The sequence below is a fragment of the Martes martes genome (assembly GCF_963455335.1).
Source record: "Martes martes genome assembly, chromosome: 3".
In the NCBI taxonomy this organism is placed as follows: domain Eukaryota; kingdom Metazoa; phylum Chordata; class Mammalia; order Carnivora; family Mustelidae; genus Martes; species Martes martes.
Genome location: NC_137890.1, coordinates 158,219,515 through 158,241,167, shown reverse-complemented (window position 1 = coordinate 158,241,167; position 21,653 = coordinate 158,219,515). Strand labels below are relative to the sequence as shown.

Here is a 21,653-nt window from a genome sequence, read left to right as displayed (position 1 = left end):
TGAAGTCTTCTTTGTCTGAAATTAATATAGCTACTATGGCTTTCCTTTGATTAACATTGGCATGGTATATCTTTCTCCATCCCTTCACTTTCATCTTATCTATGTTTTTATGTTTAAGGTGGCTTTCTTATGGACAGCAAATAGTTGGGTGTTTTTTTGTTTTATTTTTTCCACTCTATTGATCTTTGTCTTTTAATTGTTACATTGAGATCATTCACATATAGAGTATTTGTGTACTTGGATCAATAGCTACATGTTTGCAACTGTTTTCTACTCATTATTTTTGTCTTTGTTTCTACTTTTTCTTCTTATCTTTTTCTGCCTTTTATGGTTTTATTTGAACATTTTATGACCCCATTTTCTCTTCTCCCCTGGTATATGAATTACATTTCTTTTAAAACATTTTTAAATGTTTTAAGTGCTTTCCCTAGAGGTTGCAATATATATTTACAACTAGTCATATCTGTTAGTTATTTATTTACTTATTTATTTTTTTACTTATTTATTTACTTATTTATTTACTTATTTATTTATTAAGTGTTTTAAATGTTTTAAGTGCTTTCCCTAGAGGTTGCAATATATATTTACAACTAGTCATATCTGTTAGTTATTTATTTACTTATTTATTTTTACTTTGCTTAATATCATTTATTTTCTTCATATCCATGTTTTCAAATTACATTGTTCTGCTTCATGGAAGATGCAGGAATCTTAGAATGTCACCAACTTCTCCTTCCTGTCCTTATCAACATTGCTGTTGTCATTTTGCTTATCCAAATGCTCTAATCACATAGTTGCTATTATTACTTTGAACAAACAGTATCTCTTAGATCATTTGAAAATAGGAAATCAGTGAGAACCCCATCTATATGATTACATCTATATGATACTTGCCATATTAGGAATTAAAACTGAGCACTTAAATATTTATTTGTTCATTAAAAAAATAAGGTACTCATTACCTGCTAATATAAATGACATATTTTATGAAAAATAACTGTGTTTTCTAAAAGAAAGTAAATTAATAAGAAGATTAGCAATGCTTTACATTTTCACAGATCTCTTTAATAGTTGCCTCAGTAGAAGATAGCTAGATTCTCCTATCAGCTCTGCATTCAATCTTTTGTGATGCCACAGAACATGTATTCCCTGGGAAATTCCACTATACATGTGTGACATGACAAGAGAGGAAAAGGGTTAATAATGTCTTAGTACTATTATGAAAACAGTTTTGACCCTGGTCATACCTAAAAGGGTCTTATATAATCCCAGGGGTCCCCAGACCATACTTTGAGAATCACTATTTTATTTTTTGTTTTTATTTATTTATTTATTCCCTGAATAATTATACCATTTATTTTTTTAATTTTTTTAATTTAATTTTATTTTTTCACTATTTTAAAGTAATTTTTGAGGGGTACCAGGATGGCTCAGTCAGTTGAGCTTCTGCCTTGGCTCAGGTCCTGATCTCAGGGTCCTGGGATGGAGCCCTGCATTGGGCTCCCTGCTCAGTGGTGAGTCTGTTTCTCCCTCTTCCTCTGTGATCTCTCTCTCTTTCTCTCTCTAAAATAAATAAGTAAATAAAATCTTTTAAAAATTAAAAAAAAATAACCTTTGAGATGTGCTTTTGTTTTCAAATAAAATTTATAGGTTTTAGACATCACTATTTTAACTGGTTTGGGTGATGCTTCTACTTCCTTTATAACAAAACTTTGCTGGTATTGATTTCTTAATTCTCTTTTTGTAGTACATCATCAAATAATTTTTCTAGAGAATGTGTCAGTAAGAATGGAGTAGATTATTCTATTGCAATAGCGATTCTAAAATTTCAGTGGGTCAATGACCTCTGCTTCAGGGAACCCTCACCTTGGACTCTGTCTCTGGCTGATGAGTAGCGGCCATAAGAAATGACAGCCACTGTAACAGAGGAGAAGTGAGCATGGCTAATCAGGTGTTAGCTTGGAATTCTGCCAAAGTGATGCCTATTAGTCCAAGGAGACAGGAAGATGTAATCTTACCTTTGCCCAGAAGTAAAGAAATGGCATTAAAAATTGTGTGACTGGGACACCTAGGTGGCTCAGTCAGTTAAGTGTCTGCCTTTGGCCTAGATCATGATCTCAGGGTCATGGGATCAAGCCCGGTGTTGGGCTCCCTGTTCAGAAGAGAGTCTGCTTCTCCCTCTTGCCCTGCCCCTTCCCTTCTCTTGTTCTCTCACTCCAAAAAATAAATAATCTCTTAAAGAAAATTGTGGGACCAACATAGATGGTGCAGGAGAGAAATATTTTTTGAGCCTTTGCACAACGATTTGTTTTAATTGAAGTTTGGTTGCCACACGATGTTACTTTAGTTTCAGGTGTAGGTTATGCTCTGCTCAGCACAGTGTACCTTGCACAAGTATCTTGCCTTCACACATGAATAACTGAACAGAGTATATATTTTTGAGTCATTTCCTTTTACCTCTGAATCTGTAGATTTGAATAACTGTTTTAGACATTGAGGGTTTCAAGATTAGTTGGTTGGTTCCTCCCCTTTTTTCCCCACTGTGTTCTGGGAAGATTCTCTTATTTTATAAACACTTTCACTAACCTTTTTGTCTTCTCTTTTTAAATCTTAACAACCATTTTAAATTTCCAGGCCCACTGTGTTCTTATTTTCTGATCTTTTCTTCATGTCATCCTGGAAACAATATATGCTCCTATCTGTACGACAATACTTGTTTTTTGGAAACTCTCTTCTGTCCCCAGCACTATTTCTGTGTATGCTGGGGTCATTTTTATTCTTTGCTCATCTTGGTTCTACTCCTTCCTGTGGTAGGTTTGCGCAAATGCTTGTGGCCTGTTGTTTGTTCCTACTTAAGGGCAAGGGACTGAGGTGCTAGTGTGGAACTCCATTTAATGAGATGGGCTTGAAAATCTGCAGTCTTGGCTTTGTGAATCCCAAATGCCTGAGGGTGAAGGCTCCCCCCAACCCCCCCGCCCCGAGTCATCTCTATTTTTCTTAAGCAGCCTCGAGTCTCCTGCATGGATGTGCATGGGGGCGTTCAGTATTTTGCCTTTCAAGCAATCCTGCTGGTTAATGCTTGAATCTCCCTCCCAGGCCCCACTGCCTCTCGGGGCTGCAGGATATACTGGATGGACTCCTTCCTTGCCTCGGGGGTCCTTGGCTACCAGCTACAGCAGTAAGCACCCAGACCACTTTTGTTCTTTCAGACTTTGGTTTCAATTTCTCACCTAACTCCCTTCCCTTAGTTATTGTGCCTTTAATTCCTTTACTCCCATTTTAGGGAGCTCTCTAGTCTGAGGGCAAAGCACTTGGCTTGGGTCAACTAGCTTTAACCAGAAGTCATTTTCGTTTTTAAAGGAATTCAGGGAAGGAATGGTTTTCATTCTGTTCTAATGCATATTTATAATGGGAAGTCCCAATGACCCTCTTAATGTGGGATAGAAAAATCTTACAAATGTTTACACCTTTTAGAATTATAGAGAGGTTTATTAAGACACTATCAGCCAGGGGAACCACCTATTGAGTAAGATCCAGAATTACAAAGCTTTTTCGGTTTAGAAATAATTTTTCTCAGGCTTGACCATAATGTTTGGAATCCAGGGGTCTTACAGGTCTCCATGTATAGATAACACTTACATGGACAGGTTTAGATACAGAATGAGTCTTATTTTTTAATATACACATGTCTCTATATTAGACCAGAGAATAACATATATTATTGTGACTGTTACTTGAAATCTTATGGGAGGAGCTCTAACCTAATTTTATGATGTAGAATGCCATTCTTACCCCTGCAGGTGAAGATGGGTGCAAGAGAGCTACCCCTTGTACATTTTCCTAGAGATTTTTTTCCATTTGTTGTTCACTAAGAAGATTTGCTGTGCAATTGTTCTAAATACTCAACATACAGTCTTACTCAAGTTTCCCCAAATCCTGTAAATGGATATTATCACTACTCCTGTGTCACATCAGGCAACTGAATCTCAGAAAGATGGCCAAGGTTAGAGCAAGTAGGAAGCATAGCCAGGATTTGTCCTCAAGTGATCTGCATCCAGAGTCTGTACTTGTCTTTGTGCAGGCTCATTGTGGAATGGGCAAATTGAACAGGCTTTTGCAAAACTCTGCCTTACCATCCTTGTTTATGATACCACACAGTGGGGTCAAAGAACAATCTGGAATAACCAAGAATGATCTTGTCTAATAGAGGCAAACAGATTAAGGAACATGTTAGATAGGAGAATGTGAAGAAAAGTTCTTATAGGTGATAACCAAGGTGTTCTTGAAAAAGAGTAGGATTTTTTTAGGCAGAGAATATTCAGTTTAGTATTCTGCTTACAGAATACTGTGTAGCAGAATAACATTCATTGCATGGTTTCATTTAAGTCTGTGATTTTTAAAAAAAGATTTTATTTATTTATTTGACAGAGGGAGACACAGTGAGAGAGGGAACACAAGCAGGGGGAGTGGGAGAGGGAGAAGCAGGCTTTCTGCTGAGCAGGGAGCCTGATGTGGGGCTCGATCCCAGGACCCTGGGATCATGACCTGAACTGAAGGCAGATGCTTAACAACTCAGCCACTCAGGCGCCCCTAAGTCTGTGATTTTGAGAGAGAGAGAACATGAGTGGAGGGAGGAGCAGAAGGAGAGGGACAAGTTGACTCCACACTAAACCTGGAGCTTGACGTGGGGCTCGACCTCACCACCTGAAGATCATGACCTGAACTGAAATCAAGAGTGGGCCGCTTAACCTACTGAGCCACCCAGGTGCCCCAAATGTCAGTGATTTTAATTATATTATACAATGGAATCTTAAGAAACACACCAGACAGAACAGGATTAAGGGAAAGAATGCTGGGGCACAGTTTGTGATGCCTTGATGGCAGATCATGTGCACTACATGTGTTCTTTTTTTTTTTTTAATTTTTTTAATAAACATACAATGTATTATTAGCCCCATGGTACAGGTCTGTGAATCACCAGGTTTACATACTTCACAGAACTCACCATAGCACATACCCTCCCCAATGTCCATAACCCCAACACCCTCTCCCTACCCTCCTCCCCCCCCACCCTCAGTTTGTTTTGTGACATTAAGAGTCTCTTATGGTTTGTCTCCCTCCCCGATCCGATGTTGTTTTATTTTTTCCTTCCCTACCCCCAAACCCGCCACGCTGCCTCTCAAATTCTTCATCTTGTTTCATTTATTCTTTTCCAACCCCCCAAACCTCCCATGTTGCATCTCCACTTCCTCATATCAGGGAGATCACACGATAGTTGTCTTTCGTCTATTGACTTATTTCGCTAAGCATAATACCCTCTAGTTCCATCCATGTCATCACAAATGGCAAGATTTCATTTCTTTGGATGGCTGCATAGTATTCCATTGTATATATACACCACATCTTCTTTATCCATTCATCTGTTGATGGACATCTAGGTTCTTTCCATAGTTTGGCTATTGTGGACATTGCTGCTATAAACATTCGGGTGCACGTGCCCCTTTGGATCACTATGTTTGTATCTTTAGGGTAAATACCCAGTAGTGCAATTGCTGGGTCATAGGGTAGCTCTATTTTCAACTTTTTGAGGAACCTCCTTACTGTTTTCCAGAGTGGTTGCACCAGCTTGCATTCCCACCAACAGTGTAGGAGAGTTCCCCTTTCTCCTCATCCTCGCCAGCATCTATCATTTCCTGACTTGTTAATTTTAGCCATTCTGACTGGTGTGAGGAGGTATCTCATTGTGGTTTTGATTTGTCTTTACCTGATGCTGAGTGATGTGGAGCCCTTTTTCATGTGTCTGTTGGCCATCTGGATGTCTTCTTTGCAGAAATGTCTGTTCATGTCCTCTGCCCATTTCTTGATTGGATTATTTGTTCTTTGGGTGTTGAGTTTGCTAAGATCCTTATAGATTTTGGATACTAGCCCTTTATCTGATATGTCATTTGCAAATATCTTCTCCCATTCTGTCAGTTGTCTTTTGGTTTTGTTAACTGTTTCCTTTGCTGTGCAAAAGCTTTTGATCTTGTTGAAGTCCCAATAGTTCATTTTTGCCCTTGCTTCCTTTGCCTATGGCAATGTTCCTAGGAAGAAGTTGCTGTGGCTGAGGTCGAAGAGGTTGCTGCCTGTGTTCTCCTCAAGGATTTTGATGGATTCCTTTCTCACATTGAGGTCCTTCATCCATTTTGAGTTTATTTTCGTGTGTGGTGTAAGGAAGTGGTCCAATTTCATCTTTCTGCATGTGGCTGTCCAATTTTCCCAGCACCATTTGTTGAAGAGGCTGCCTTTTTTCCATTGAACATTCTTTCCCGTTTTGTCGAAGATTAGTTGACCATAGAGTTGAGGGTTTATTTCTGGGCTCTCAATTCTGTTCCATTGATCTATGTGTCTGTTTTTGTGCCAGTACCATACTGTCTTGATGATGACAGCTTTGTAATAGAGCTTGAAGTCCGTAATTGTGATGCTACCAACTTTCGCTTTCTTTTTCAATATTCCCTTGGCTATTTGAGGTCTTTTCTGGTTCCATATAAATTTTAGGATTATTTGTTCTATTTCTTTAAAAAAATGGATGGGATTTTGATAGGGATTGCATTAAATGTGTAGATTGCTTTAGATAGCATAGACATTTTCACAATATTTGCTCTTCCAATCCATGAGCATGGAACATTTTTCCATTTCTTCGTGTCTTCCTCAATTTCTTTCATGAGTATTTTATAGTTTTCTGAATATAGATTCTTTGCCTCTTTGGTTAGGTTTATTCCTAGGTATCTTATGGTTTTGGGTGCAATTGTGAATGGGATGGACTCCTTAATTCTCTTTCTTCTGTCTTGTTGCTGGTGTAAAGAAATGCAACTGATTTCTGTGCATTGATTTTATATCCTGACACTTTACTGAATTTCTGTACAAATTCTAGCAGACTTGGAGTGGAGTCTTTTGGGTTTTCCACATATAGTATCATATCATCTGGGAAGAGTGATAGTTTGACTTCTTCTTTGCTGATTTGGATGCCTTTAATTTCTTTTTGTTGTCTGATTGCTGAGGCTAGGACTTCTAGTACTATGTTGAATAGCAGTGGTGATAATGGACATCCCTGCCATGTTCCTGACCTTAGTGGAAAAGCTCTCAGTTTTTCTCCATTGAGAATGATATTTGTGGTGGGTTTTTCATAGATGACTTTGATAATATTGAGGTATGTGCCTCTATCCCTACACTTTGAAGAGTTTTGATCAGGAAGGGATGCTGTACTTTGTCAAATGCTTTTTCAGCATCTATTGAGAGTATCATATAGTTCTTGTTCTTTCTTTTATTAATGTATTCTTTCATTATTGATTGATTTGCTATTGATTGATTCACTATTGATTGATTTGCAGATGTTGAACCAACATTGCAGACCTGGAATAAATCCCACTTGGTCGTGGTGAATAATCCTTTTAATGTACTGTTGGATCTTATTGGCTAGTATTTTAGTGAGAATTTTTGCATCTGTGTTCATCAAGAATATTGGTCTGTAATTCTCTTTTTTGATGGGATCCAGATAATGCTGGCCTCATAAAATAAGTTAGGAAGTTTTCCTTCCGTTTCTATTTTTTGGAATAGTTTCAGGAGAATAAGAATTAATTCTTTTTTTTTTAAGATTTTTATTTATTTGACAGACAGAGATCACAAGCAGGCAGAGAGAGAGAGAGAGAGGAGGAGGAGGAAGCAGGCTCCCTGCGGAGCAGAGAGCCCAATGTGGGGCTCGATCCCAGGACCCTCGGATCATGACCTGAGCCGAAGGCAGAGGCTTTAACCCACTGAGCCACCCAGGCGCCCCAAGAATTAATTCTTTAAATGTTTGGTAGAATGCCCCTGGGAAGCTGTCTGGCCATGGGCTTTTGTTTGTTTGGAGATTTTTGATGACTGTTTCAATCTCCTTACTGGTTATGGGTCTGTTCAGGTTTTCTATTTCTTCCTGGTTCAGTTGTGGTAGTTTATATGTCTCTAGGAATGCATCTATTTCTTCCAGATTGTCAAATTTGTTGGCAAAGAGTTGCTCATAATATGTTCTTATAGTTGTTTGTATTTCTTTGGTGTTGGTTGTGATCTCTCCTCTTTCATTCATGATTTTATTTATTTGGGTGCTTTCTCTTTTCTTTTTGATAAGTCTAGCTAGGGGTTTATCAATCTTATTAATTCTTTCAAAGAACCAGCTCCTAGTTTTGCTGATTTGTTCTATTGTTTTTTTGGTTTCTATTTCATTGATTTCTGCTCTGATCTTTATTATTTCTCTTCTCCTGCTGGGTTTAGGCTTTTTTTTTTTTTTTTTTTTTTTTGTTCTTTCTCCAGCTCCTTTAGGTGTAGGGTTAGGTTGTGTATTTGAGACCTTTCTTGTTTCTTGAGAAAGGCTTGTATCACTATATACTTTCCTCTCAGGACTGCCTTTGCTGTGTCCCAAAGATTTTGAACCATTGTGTTTTCATTATCATTTGTTTCCATGAATTTTTTCAATTCTTCTTTAATTTCCTGGTTGACCCATTCATTCTTTAGAAGGATGCTGTTTAGTCTCCATGTTTTGGGTTCTTTCCAAATTTCCTCTTGTGATTGAGTTCTACCTTAGAGCATTGTAGTCTGAAAATATGCAGGGAATGATCCCAATTTTTTGATACTGGTTGAGACCTGATTTATGACCCAGGATGTGATCTATTCTGGAGAATGTTCCATGTGCACCAGAGAAGAATGTGTATTCTGTTGCTTTGGGATGGAATGTTCTGAATATAACTGTGATGTCCATCTGGTCCAGTGTGTCATTTAAGGCCTTTATTTCCTTGTTGATCTTTTGCTTAGATGATCTGTCCATTTCAGTGAGGGGAGTGTTAAAGTCCCTGCTATTATTATATTACTGTCGATGTATTTCTTTGATTTTGTTATTAATTGGTTTATATAGTTGGCTGCTCCCATGTTAGGGGCATAGATATTTAAGATTGTTAGGTCTTCTTGTGGGACTGACCCTTTGAGTATGATATAGTGTCCTTCCTCATCTCTTATTATAGTCTTTGGCTTAAAATCTAATTGATCTGATATAAGGATTGCCACCCCAGCTTTCTTTTGATGTCCATTAGCATGGTAAATTGTTTTCCACCCCCTCGCTTTAAATCTGGAGGTGTCTTCGGGTCTAAAATGAGTTTCTTGTAGGCAGCATATTGATGGATTTTTTTTTTTAATCCATTCTGATACTCTGTGTCTTTTGATTGGGTCATTTAGCCCATTTACATTCAGGGTAACTATTGAGAGATATGAATTTAGGGCCATTGTATTGCCTGTAAGGTGACTGTTACCATATATCATCTCTGTTCCTTTCTGGTCTACTACTTTTAGGGTGTCTCTTTGCTTAGAGGACCCCTTTCAATATTTCCTGTAGAGCTGGTTTGGTGTTTGCAAATTCTTTCTGTTTTTGTTTGTCCTGGAAGCTTTTTATCTCTCCTTCTATGTTCAATGATAGTCTAGCTGGATATAGTATTTTTGGCTGCATGACTTTCTTGTTTAGTACTCTAAATATATATCATATATATATTTATATATATCATGCCAGTTCCTTCTGGCCTGCCAGGTCTCTGTGCATAAGTCTGCTGCCAATCTAATATTTTTACCATTGTATGTTACAGACTTCTTGTTCTGGGCTGCTTTCAGGATTTTCTCTTTGTCGCTAAGACTTGTAAATTTTACTATTAGATGACGGGGTGTGGACCTATTCTTACTGATTTTGAGTGGGGTTCTCTCACCTCCTGGATTTTGAGGCTTTCTCTTTGCCAAATTAGGGAAATCCTCTACAATAATTCTCTCCAATATACCTTCTGCTCCCCTCTCTCTTTCTTCTTCTTCTGGAATCCCAATTATTCTAATGTTGTTTCATCTTATGGTATCACTTATCTCTCAAATTCTCCCCTCATGGTCCAGTAGCTGTTTGTCTCTCTTTTGCTCAGCTTCTTTACTCTCTGTCATTTGGTCTTCTATATCACTAATTCTTTCTTCTGTCTCATTTATCCTAGCAGTAAGAACCTCCATTTTTTAATTGCACCTCATTAATAGCTTTTTTTAAATTTCAACTTGGTTAGATTTTAGTTCTTTTATTTATCCAGAAAGGGCTTTTATCTCTCCGGACAGGGTTTCTCTAATATCTTCCATGCCTTTTTTGAGCCTGGCCAGAACCTTGAGAATCGTCATTCTGAACTCTAGATCTGACATATTACCCATGACCATATTGATTAGGTCCCTAGTCTTCGGTACTACCTCTGGTTCTTTTTTTTGTGGTGAGTTTTTCCATCTTGTCATTTTGTCCAGATAAGAATATATGAAGGAGCAAATAAAATACTAAAAGGGTGGCAAAGACCCCAGGAAAATGTGCTTTAACCAAATCAGAAGAGACCCCAAATCGTGGTGGGGGAGAAAGCGGGTAAAAAGAAGTTCAGAAAAAAAAAAATTAAAAAAAGAAACAAATAAAGAAAAATATAAAAAAAGAAAAAATATATATATATTAGACTGGTGACTAGAACAGGGTCACCCACTTAATTTTGGGAGTATTTTGGTCTCTTAGAAGAAACTACATCCCAAAATTTTAAAGAATGAAAAACATATATAAGGGTAAACACAATGAAGGGATGGAATATGACTATAAAGATGAAAAAAAAAGTTTTTTTAAAATTTTCTGAAAAAGGAGTTGATAAGGTAAGTTGGTTGGGAGAATAAAGAAAAAGGAGGTGGAGAGAATTTGCTCAGGCTGGAGACTACAACAAGCCTGGTGTTAGATTTAGGGTGTATTTTGATCTATTAGAAGAAGTTGTACCCCAAATTTTTTAGAAGAAAAAACCCTATGTGTATACAAAAAATAAAGTTAGATACAATGAAGGATAAAATATAATAATGAAGGTTCAAAAAAGATTATTTTTTTTTAATGAAAGGTATTGTTAAGATAAACTAGTTTAAAAATGTTAAAAGAGGAAAGGGTAAAAGTTAAAAAAAAATTAGCAGAAGAAAAAAAAATTGAAAAAATTAATTTACTTTGCAAGTCTAAAGAATCATGGGGAGAAAGCCATGAATTCCATGCTTTGCTTTCTCCTCCTCTGGAATTCCGCTGTTCTCCTTGGTAAATGAACTTGGTCTTGGCTGGATTTCTTGTTCATCTTCTGAGGGAGGGGCCTGTTGTAGTGATTCTCAAGTGTCTTTGCCTGAGGCGGAATTGCACCGCCCTTACCATGGGCCAGGTTAAGTAATCCGCTCGGGTTCCCTTTCAGGAGCTTTTATTCCATGAACGCTTTCCGTAGAGTTCCAGAGGACAGGAATGAAAATGGCGGCCTCCCAGTCTCCAGCCCGGAGGAGCCGAGAGCTCGGGGCCCCACTCCTCAGTGCACCCTCAGAGAAAAAAGCTCAATCACTCCCGTCTCCCTGGCCTCCAGCCACGCTCTGAGCTCACCCAGCCTGTGACCAAGCATCTCTGTCTCTGGCATGCAGCTCTGCCTAGAGTCTCCGAACCCTGTAGATCCCTGAGCTCTTCCAGGGGGTGTCTCCCCGGATCTTCTGGGGACCCCACTCACAGAGCAGTGGCCTGTGCCATGGATTATGGTTCAAGGTAACCCTGAGTTGAGAGCTCACTCTTCGTCTCTGTCTCTGTAGCCGGCTTCCCGCTCTAATACCTGTGAGTTCTGTGACACTCAGACAGCCCTGATCCTTCTGTGACCCTGCGGGACCTGAGGCCACATGTTCCCACGTGGGCTTCACCCCAGTTTAGCCTCAGGAGTGGTGTCCCTCAGTGGAGCAGACTTTCAAAGTTCTGATTTTGTGCTCTGTTGCTCTGCTGCTTGCCGGGAGCCAGGCCCTTCCCCTGCGGTCTATCTTCCCATCACTTTGGATTCACTTCTCCACCAGTCCTACCTTTCAGAAAGTGGTTGATTTTGTTTCTAGAATTGTTGCTCTTCTTATCTTTGATCTCCTGTTGGATTTGTAGGTGTTCAGAATGGTTTGGTAAGCTATCTAGCTCATCTCCTGCTACCTGATGTTGTCTCAGTCTGCTACTTCTTGCATGTGTTCTTTTAACTGCAGAAAATACTTCCTGATATAGACGAAAACAAAATTAAGTTGGCTTTACAGCCATCGTGATTGAAGTTTTGAAGTATGACAATACTTAGTGTCTACAAAGGTCTAAAGAAAAACTCTTGTGAAATTCTGGCAAGACTGTAAACTAATCAATCACTTTGAAAAAGAACTTAGCAACTTAAAAGTTTGAGGGTAGTATACACAATTACTGTACAATTAACTTCTAGGTACATAAGCTAAAGGAATTCTTGTTATGTGCACATAAGGAGATCTAAACAAGGATGTTCACAAAAATACTGCTCATAAGAACAAAAAATCGGAATAGACCTAAACATTTACCAGTAAAGGATTATTAGGTAAATATTGTCTATATTTATGCAAAATATTATTACACAGCAATTTAAATGCACTGATTTGACTTAAAAATATCAATATGGACACATTATAAATATAATGATACATGAAAAAAGGCAAACAAATCAGGCATACCTTGTTTAAAGAAAAAACACCTTGCTGTTCAGTGCTATGTTCTGTAATATCATCTTAGTTGTTTTTGTATTTTTTTGTCTATGAACTTCTTTTAAAAACAGTGCATATGGGGTGCCTGGGTGGCTCAGTGGGTTGAAGCCTCTGCCTTCGGCTCGGGTCATGGTCCCGGAGTCCTGGGATCGAGCCCCGCATCGGGCTCTCTGTTCGGCAGGGAGCTTGCTTCTTCCTCTTTCTCTCTCTCTCTGCCTGCCTCTCTGCCTACATGTGATCTTTGTCTGTCAAATAAATAAATAAAATCTTTAAAAAAAAACCAGTGTGTATTAGTCAGGGTTCTCCAGAGAAACAGAAAGGACAAAGTGTGTGTGTGTGTGTGTGTGTGTGTGTGTGCGCGCGCATGTGTAAAAGAAATTTATTATAAAGAATTAGCTTGTGGGGTGCCTGGATGGCTCAGCCAGTTAGGCATCTGCCTTCGGCTCTGGTCATGATCCCAGGGTCCTGGGATTGAGCCTTGCATTGGGCTACCTGCTTATGCACTCTCTTTTTCTCTCTTTCAAATAAATAAATAAAATCTTAAAAGATAAAAGGAATCAGCTCACATGAACATGGATCCTGGCAATTCCAAAATCTGCCATTGAGCTGGCAGGCTGGAGTCCCATCAGAGCTGATGGTATAGTTCTGGTATGAAAGTGGTCTGTTGGTGAATTTCTTCAGTCTTTTTGTTCTATCTGGGCCTTCATGGCAAGGTCAGGTTTTTTGTTCTATCTGGGCCTTCACCTGATTGGATGAGGCCCACATTACAGAGGGCCTACCTACTCAAAATCTACCAACTTAAATATTATTCTCTTCCCCAAACCCCCTCCAAGTTGACACCTAAAATTTGCTATCACAATATCATATCAATTCCTGTAAAGATGTTAACATTTTTAAATTCAATGTTTTCTTTAGAAGGTTCAGGTAAAGTCTTTCTCAGTAGTTTTGATTACCACAGGGTGAACTCTTTCACTGCTACATACAAGTCTTTCTTAAGTGAAGTGTTTTCTTCTACTGCATCCTTGATTACTCTCTCAGTAAACAAATTCCATTTATTCTGGTCCTTCCACAAGAACACTATCGGATACAAGTTGGCTCTCCTGTGATTATCTTTCATGTCTAAAATCTTCCACTCACCACAGGTCTCTTGGAAACTCAATTCGTAATGTGTCTTTGTTTCTCAGGATGTTCACAGGCAACCAGAACCTAGAAGACCAAACCCCAGAGGAGCAGGCTTTCTATGAGTTTATTTTTAGGTTCTTCAAAGAGAATAAGGTGGAGATTGCAAGTGCAATAAATAAGCCATTTCCTTTCCTTATGGGCCTCCGAGACCGTGGCTTTATCTCTGAGCACAAGTACCAAGTAAGTGAGGAGACTTTTCTTATGATGCCCAGCTCCACCAATGTTCTGCCAGACTGCAGGGTGCAATGAACAGGCCCAAGGGTCTTCTGTGTGTGGGGACCACCACCATCCTGTAAGTTAAGAGGTGACAGGAGAAACAGCAACACAGAAAACATTCCTTCTTCTGTAGGAAATGTGGGGAGAAGGGCATGGGTGGTAGAGATGGAGCTGGATTGGGACTGGAGATGTTACAAACTACAGTGCATCTTAGGTACATTTATACAATCGAGTAACAGGAACCAAAAGCAAATAAATGAACTGGGCGATGTTTCATTACAAAGCCCTCTTATTTGACACATCTGAACTTGAGATGATTGAAACTCACAGGCAAGCTGGGTCACGTTAGGATAAATCCAGAGACAAATGCTTACGCTCTCAGTCAAAATCATTTCTTGCTCTTCAGAAATTTCTGGAGCCCTAGGACACAGGTGAAGGTTAATAATGGGTCCTCCTGGGGACACTGAGGACAAGCATTCTCTTTGTCTTTATGAATTTTCTTTGCCCTTTGGACACGTTCATTGTAGGGGAGAGTGGTCACCTGAATTCCTGGAGCCCTTCAGGACAGGGCAGGTCAGTCCTGGTGGGAGGGCAGTGGTTACTGTCCTGTCAACAGAATGGCCTCTAATTACCAGTCAGTCCTGGTGGGAGGGCAGTGGTTACTGTCCTGTCAACAGAATGGCCTCTAATTACCAGTCATTACCACTCTTAAAGCATCCTAGCCAGGCTCTTGAAGCCTCCACAATCATTCGACTTTGAAGCCACCTTTATTCTTCAAAATTCCTCCCTCAAAGTGTGCATCAGTGTCAGAGACGTTCAAATAAGGGTCTATTTTTGTGATGGTTATTTAAGAAGTCATCCAAACACATGCGACATTCTAACATTTCACAAGAGAGCAAGTGGTCTGGGCTACAATCTGCATCTTCTATAACCTGCAAATCCATATCTACATAATTTTCTGTTCAATATTTTTAAGAATTTTCAAGAAGCTTGTAGGAATCATGTCCCAGTGGAAAGAGTGGTCTATCATGTGCTCAGTGATCTGGAGAAGACATTTGACAAGACAGTTCTGGATGCACTGTTCAGCAACCCTAACCTAAAGGCCTATCCTGACTTACTTGAGATCTGCAGAAGCTTCCAAAATGGTAATTACAGCTTTCAACAACTTTGGGGGACTCAAGCCCATTCATTTACCAATTCATTCATTCAATCTTCATTAATATTTGACAGTCATTTTATTGAGTGACTGCTCCACAGCAGGCACAGACAGAGGTGAAGAAAATGCATATGATTCATGTCCTCATGGAACTTACAGCCAGTGGGGGTGACAGACCTTTAGCCAAGTAACTCCACCAATGATTGCTCAGCCAGGATCTGAATTTGGTGCTGATAAATGTAGGATTTGAATCTCTACTTTTTTTGGGGGGGGGGGGGAGGCATGAATGATGTGCTTTTGTAGGAAAGGGGAGGAAGCTTCTCTGTTACCTGTAGTGATGTTCAAATATTCAAAGGTTTTCTTTGTCTTAGAAAATGTGTCATTTGGTGCAGTTGTTGCCAACTTACTTCTCCAGACAAATAGCAGAGAAATCACTAGAGAGGACTGGGGAGCGGCAGCTGGGAAAGGACCAGTGGGCTGGCAGAAGACTGTGGCTGAAAATACAGCCTGGGAGAGAGTGTTTGGAAGCTAATTCTGGGAAGGGAAGTTGGTGGGGATTTTTGAGGGTCTGATACCCAGTGCCAAGAAATTTGAAGTTTACTATCTGGGAAATAATGAAAGATTTTTAAGCAGAGAAAAAGTGAAAGAAGTCAATGTACAGCCTGGGATGTGCTGGCTTGTGAAAACCATACCTTGATTAAAAGAAAATCTATAATATTTCCACTTTATGGTATATCCAAGTCAAAAAAGGAATAAAGGGAATCAAACACCAATCATAAATTTTAAATCAGTTTAATATGTAGAACCTGGATGGCCCAAGATCATGGGTATGAAGGAATGGCAGTTATTGTGACTGCCCACATCTCAGAGGCTCTAATCCTCTCCGTGGTCTGTGGGGATCCCCTTCCTTGGACACCAGCACCCACATTACATATGTTAGTTTCTGGGGCTCCCCATGCCGAGGCTTACCGTGGCCCTGTACACCCACCAGGAGGTGGCTGCTGGCCTCTCCCAGACCCTACTGCTCAGGGGAGTCAGGGGTCAAGGTCCAAAGCCAAGAAGCTGGTAGGAAGGTTGTTCAACCTGCAGAGAGACACATACATGCATGTGGGGAGCCCCCTGTGTTCCCAAGACCTCTGACTCACACAGCATTTATCCCCATGTCCTCCTCTGGAGTTTGCCTGGACAAGAAGTCAATGTGTCCTGGGGATTGCAGAAGCATCTCTTGTGCGAATTGAGCCTTTCTACACCCCCCACCCAACCAGCCACCTTACTGCCCTCACCCTTCAGTGGGGGCTGCTTCCAGGAGGTGTGCTCCTGTCATCTTTCTTGGCTGGCGTCTTTCTCTATTTCTTGAATTTTTTTTTTCTCATGTTTTGTGAGTCTTGCTTTTCCATCTATCTTTGTTTGAGTTGCCTTTAGAGGCAGCTGTGAAGCAGGGTGCCCTAGACTGCTTTCCTGCACTTTTTGTTGCCATTTCCTGGGACCCTGGTACAGCTGTGATATTCACTTTCAGTTGTGTCTTTCAAACTGTTTGTGCCTAATAGAGTGTCTTTTTGTTGTTGTTTCCTGTATCTCTCCCCACCCACCCCACCCCAGGAAAATGCTAGTTCTTCTTCACTGTTATTTTACTTTGTAACAAGATCATCCTCCTTCCCTCATCTAAGATCCCCTTCCTCCCTCCGTCCTTCCCTCGCTTTCGCTCTTCCTCCCTCTCTCCTTCTCTCCCTTCCCTTCCTCCTTCCCTCCCTTTCTTCCTTTTCTCTTTCTTCTTTTTCTCTCGTTCTCTTGTTTCTTTGCTTCTTTGTTTCTTTCCTCTAAAACCTCCATCCTTAAAAGATATTGGGGCTCTCTTTTTTTATATAGGTCTATTTCTCTTTAAACATTACTTTTCTCCTGGTGAAATCCCTCTGCTTCTTCTCTATTCCTAGTTGCATGTAGAATTTACAAAATACATTTCATATATATATTATCTGTTTTAAATTAGCTTTCATTGTTCTAAATAGTTCATTGAACTATTTACAACTTTTCCGCTGTCCATCTTCTCTTAAACCTTGTGAGATGTACGATAGCATCAGTCTCTCATCCCATGAGACCTGCTGAAGCCCAGGGTTCCCCGAGAGCTGGAAGGCTCCCGCTGAACTGCTGGAGTCAGGGGTGAGCCAGTTGTGTAGTTGAGAGAAGAAGCTCCTGATCACTGCCAGAGGTCTCTAACTGCCTTTTCTTCCTCTTCCCAGTGATTTGTGACAACTTCCATTATGAAGCCATTGATGAAGAAGAGACAAAGGAAATGTTCCACGTACAAGTACCCCACCAGTTAGGTATGTGTGACTTCACAGAGACTTGTTCTCTCATCTGCTGAGAGGAAAGGCAGCAGAGATCAGGGGGCCAAGCTCCTGGGTGGAGAGTGCCCGCTGGGGAGGGGTGCAAAAGGAGATGGTGGGGGAAGGGAGAGCCAGGCCAGTGATGGCTTGTATGGGATCCTAACTAACCAACCAGGTGTGGAATCCAAAAATGTTGACAGGCAGATAGGACCACTCAGAAGGTATAACAGGAACACACAAGAGCAGATCTTACTGTGACCAAGAGACGCAATTTAGTGGGAATTAGGAATTCAGTGGATCTGGGAAGGGGTAAGATTTGGCACCAGGAGGCAGACCCAAAGAGAAAGCCAAGAAACTGCTGTAAATGCTTCCCATAATAAGAGAAAAGAGAGGGAGAGAGAGTAATAATTGTGTGCAGAAGAGAATATGGAAGGAGTGATGCTGTGCAGAAAGAAAAGAGGGACTCTGGGGTGGTTCAGTCCATTAAGCATCCGACTTTTGAGCTCAGCTCAGGTCTTGATCTCAGGGTTGTGAGTTCCCTAGTCAAAGAGAGAGAGAGAGAGGAAAAAGAAAGTGTAAGGGGGAAAAGAGAATAAAGGGCAATAATCACTTAACAGTGACAACAGTAGCAACGCCAACCTTTCTCAAATTATAATGCTTACAGCATTAATACAGAAAATTATGATTTCTTGCTAAGTTACTCTGTAACTTGCTAAGTTACTCTGACACAGCTATCCTTTTACAAGTACTCCTCATTACAACCCTTTTGTTATTCCTTTACAAGTACTCCTCATTATAACCCTTTTGTTATTCCCACTTTCCAGGGGAAGAAACAGAGACATGAGGATAGTTAGTGATTTGTGCAAGGTCGCATGACCAATCTAGGCTTGAATCCTCTTCTATACACCAGTTAAGGGCAAACGTGTTGAGTCCTCACTGCCCGGCTTCACATTGGGCTCTACCTCTTGCTTACTTTGGCGACTTACTTACGTTCTGTGTGTAATTTACGTAATGTGTAAATTGAAACTACCAAAATAGAAATCTATATATCTAAAATAAAGTTGTTGTGAGTGTTGTTCAAAGAGTCCGATGTACACTGAGCAAAAGAAGCCAATCACAAGAGTATATGCTGTGTGATCCTATTTATGTGAGCATCAGGACAGATGAGCACAGTTCCAGAAAGAAAGGACTTAGTTGAAGGTGAAAAAAATCAGAAGAGTGGTTGCTTACAGGGGTTGGAAACAGACTTGAAATCAGCACATGGGAACTCTCTGGCCTGGTGGAAATATTCCAGGTGTTGAAAATGGCCAGTAAGCGCCACAGCTGTGTTGGGGACACAGTTGTTTTACATTTCATTTAGGTGCATCACAATGGGAAAGAGGTGAGCCCCAGGTGGGGTCCTTGGAGCTTGAACATCAGAGTTCAGCTTCAGCGCACAGAGGTCTCTTTTCTGGTCACTGTCTGAGTCCTGCCATTTTCTTGTCCCCTTTTCAGAGTTCTGTGAACACGCACCTTCCCAACTGAATAATGTCAGAGCACTGGAAGAGACATCCAGCTTACTGCCTGATGAGGGACAAGGTAACTATCATTCAACTTACAATTCTGCATTAAATCTTTGTTTTCTTGTCTTTGTGGGAGCAAAGCCTGCATTTTGTCTCTGATCCCAGGCTTCTGCTAGTCCCTCTTTCTACCTGAACTTACCTACCCACAGATGTAACAGACACCATGAGAAAAACAAATCTGAGCTCCTCAGTAGAGAGAGTACTCTTTGATGGAGAATATAGAAGGAAAACGAGGAAAATGTAGCTAGGGTAACAGGACAAATCACACAAATGGATCCAGTTTTCTAAAAAGAACATAAATTCTTACCCTCAAGGGTGGGGAAGGGGGATAATTTTAACTTCAGAGACCACTGAAAGGAATTTGGAGGTAGCATCCATGTGCATCCATGTGGGAGACTGGCCCCCTGGAGCTGGCCAGTGGGAGGCCCCCGGTACTGTAGTCAAAGGCTTGAGTGCTGGAGATGATGAGAGAGTTGATCAGGAGGATTTCAGTGCATGGAGAGATAGAAGCTCAAGGTAAAGTGGGAGAAACAGTGATAGGCAGGGGGGAAGTGGGAGATGTAGCAGATAGTTTATTTAACTGAAAAATGGCTCTAGGATTAGAGATAAGAATTGAGAGAAAAATCTACAGTAAGAGCAATATGGAGTGGAAAATAAATACTAGAACGTGGGGAAAGCTGGGGAAGTGCAAAGACACCTATGGAGAGAAATAGAATAGATGGAAACTAGGGGGCTGATAAATAGGAGACAAGAGGGAGAGGAACAGGTTGGGATGCTGCAGGTTTGGGGCCAGGGCACAGGATAGAAGCACCTTTGGGCACAAGGGCTGACATTAGCTCTGAGTTTCCAGATCAAACTGTCCCCAATTATCAAAGTGGCACTTACGAAATGTCAGATTGCGATAGGCCTCTCCCCAAATATTTCAGTGATTCCCAAAACCAAATCTCCACCCCAGGTCATCTTCAGAGCTCATTTATCCATGGACCTGAAGGCCAGGGGTCGGATAGATACCTATACTGGAATTCTTTCAAAAGCCTTAACCTTGGCACACCCCGAACTGAGAGCATTGTTCATTCTTCCTTGCTCAAGCTGGATCTAACTCTTCAGTGTTCTGTCCCTCAGTGATAGATTGCTGTTCACCTGTGTTTTTTTCAAGTTGGAAACCTAGCAGTTGCCCATGACTCTCTGGCCCTCAATTACATACCTGTCACTCTTCCAACATGGTCAGTTCTCCTTCAGAATATCTCCCACCTGTCCATCTGTCCAGTGTCCAGAGCCGAGTCTCTAATCCATGTGTCTGTCAACTATTGTGGTTCTCAGAGGCAGGCTTCTGCCTCCCTCCTCCCTCCAAACTTATTGCCATTAAGTGCATTATTTGCCCTTCAACTGAATGGGACATTTGAAAATAAAAATTAGATTGTATTATTTTCCTACTTAGGAATAATAAGAAGTATTTCCTACTTCCTAATACATCAAGAATTAAATAAAAGTTTCTCTCAGTGGGATCCAGCGTTGCCCCACAATGAGCCACCTGCCTATCTCCCCAGCTTCATCACCTGCCTGCTACACTATTACTTCAAAATAGAAGAAACTGAGTGGCTCAGTGGGTTAAGCCTCTAGCCTCTGCCTTTGGCTCAGGTCCTGATCTCAAGGTCCCAGGATGGAGCCCCGCATCCAGCTCTCTGCTCAGCAGGGAGCCTGTTCCGCCCCCCTCCCGCCGCTTGCCTCTCCACCTACTTGTGATCTCTTTCTCTCTCTGTGTCAAATAAATAAATAAAATCTTTTAAAAAAATAGAAGAAAATCGGGGTGCCTGGGTGGCTCAGTGGGTTAAAGCCTCTGCCTTCGGCTCAGGTCATGATCCCAGGGTCCTGGGATCAAGCCCCACATTGGGCTCTCTGCTCAGCGGGGAGCCTGCTTCCCCTTCTTTCTCTGCCTGCCTCTCTGCCTGCTTGTGATTTCTGTCTGTCAAATAAATAAATAAAATCTTTTAAAAAATTAAAAAATAGAAGAAAATAGTAAAATAGAAGAAACTTTCTTCCCCAATGATTTTGATTGTTAAATATCTCCTTCACATCTGAGTTTTTTCATGTGTCTTGTTTAGAACTGTTTTTCTGTTCCACTGCCCTTGGCGTAACTTCCTCCATTCTGGTTAAGTCCTACTTAACACAAGCCATCTTGGGGAGGCCTTTCTTTAGAGAAAGCTAGGCAGGAACAACTGAGAGACAAATGGTAGGAGAGAAGGAGCAGTATCAGGGGAAAACAAGGGGGAAAGTTGCAGGAACAGAGAACAAGAGAGAAACCAAGAGAAAGAGAAGCTCCAAGAGACAACAGCAGAAACTGAGGCAGGGAGTGATTAGATTTACAGAATCAGAAAAGGGAAGAATAGAAAAAGGATGATGTGTAAGTAAGAAGAGGAATATTTTCCCATGATGGGTGAGTTATTCTCAGCCTCTAGTGAAAGCTACTGAAGCGAACATAACCTCAGGTCAGGTTGTCTTGTGGAATGGGGCATTTCAGTTTCTCAGGGTTTCTTGGTTTTTCTTATTTTCTTGCTGTGATTTCCCCTTGGTCATAAATTGAGATGTCGGTGAGATTTCCTTTTGAGATTCCTTTCTGCTGAGGATAGC

General features: G+C 40.7%; 1 protein-coding gene across 4 annotated transcripts in view; it reads left to right on the top strand.

Moving 5' to 3' along the window:
- Window positions 1-21,653, top strand: part of SP140 (SP140 nuclear body protein) — a 73,092-nt gene that overhangs the window by 7,091 nt on the left and 44,348 nt on the right. For all 4 annotated transcript variants that reach the window (XM_080798039.1, XM_080798040.1, XM_080798037.1 and 1 more), the window contains 4 exons: window positions 13,770-13,947; window positions 14,960-15,128; window positions 17,377-17,460; window positions 18,958-19,041. In XM_080798039.1, the coding sequence (XP_080654165.1) occupies window positions 13,770-13,947; window positions 14,960-15,128; window positions 17,377-17,460; window positions 18,958-19,041 (515 nt within the window). The remainder of the gene's footprint in view (window positions 1-13,769; window positions 13,948-14,959; window positions 15,129-17,376; window positions 17,461-18,957; window positions 19,042-21,653) is intronic.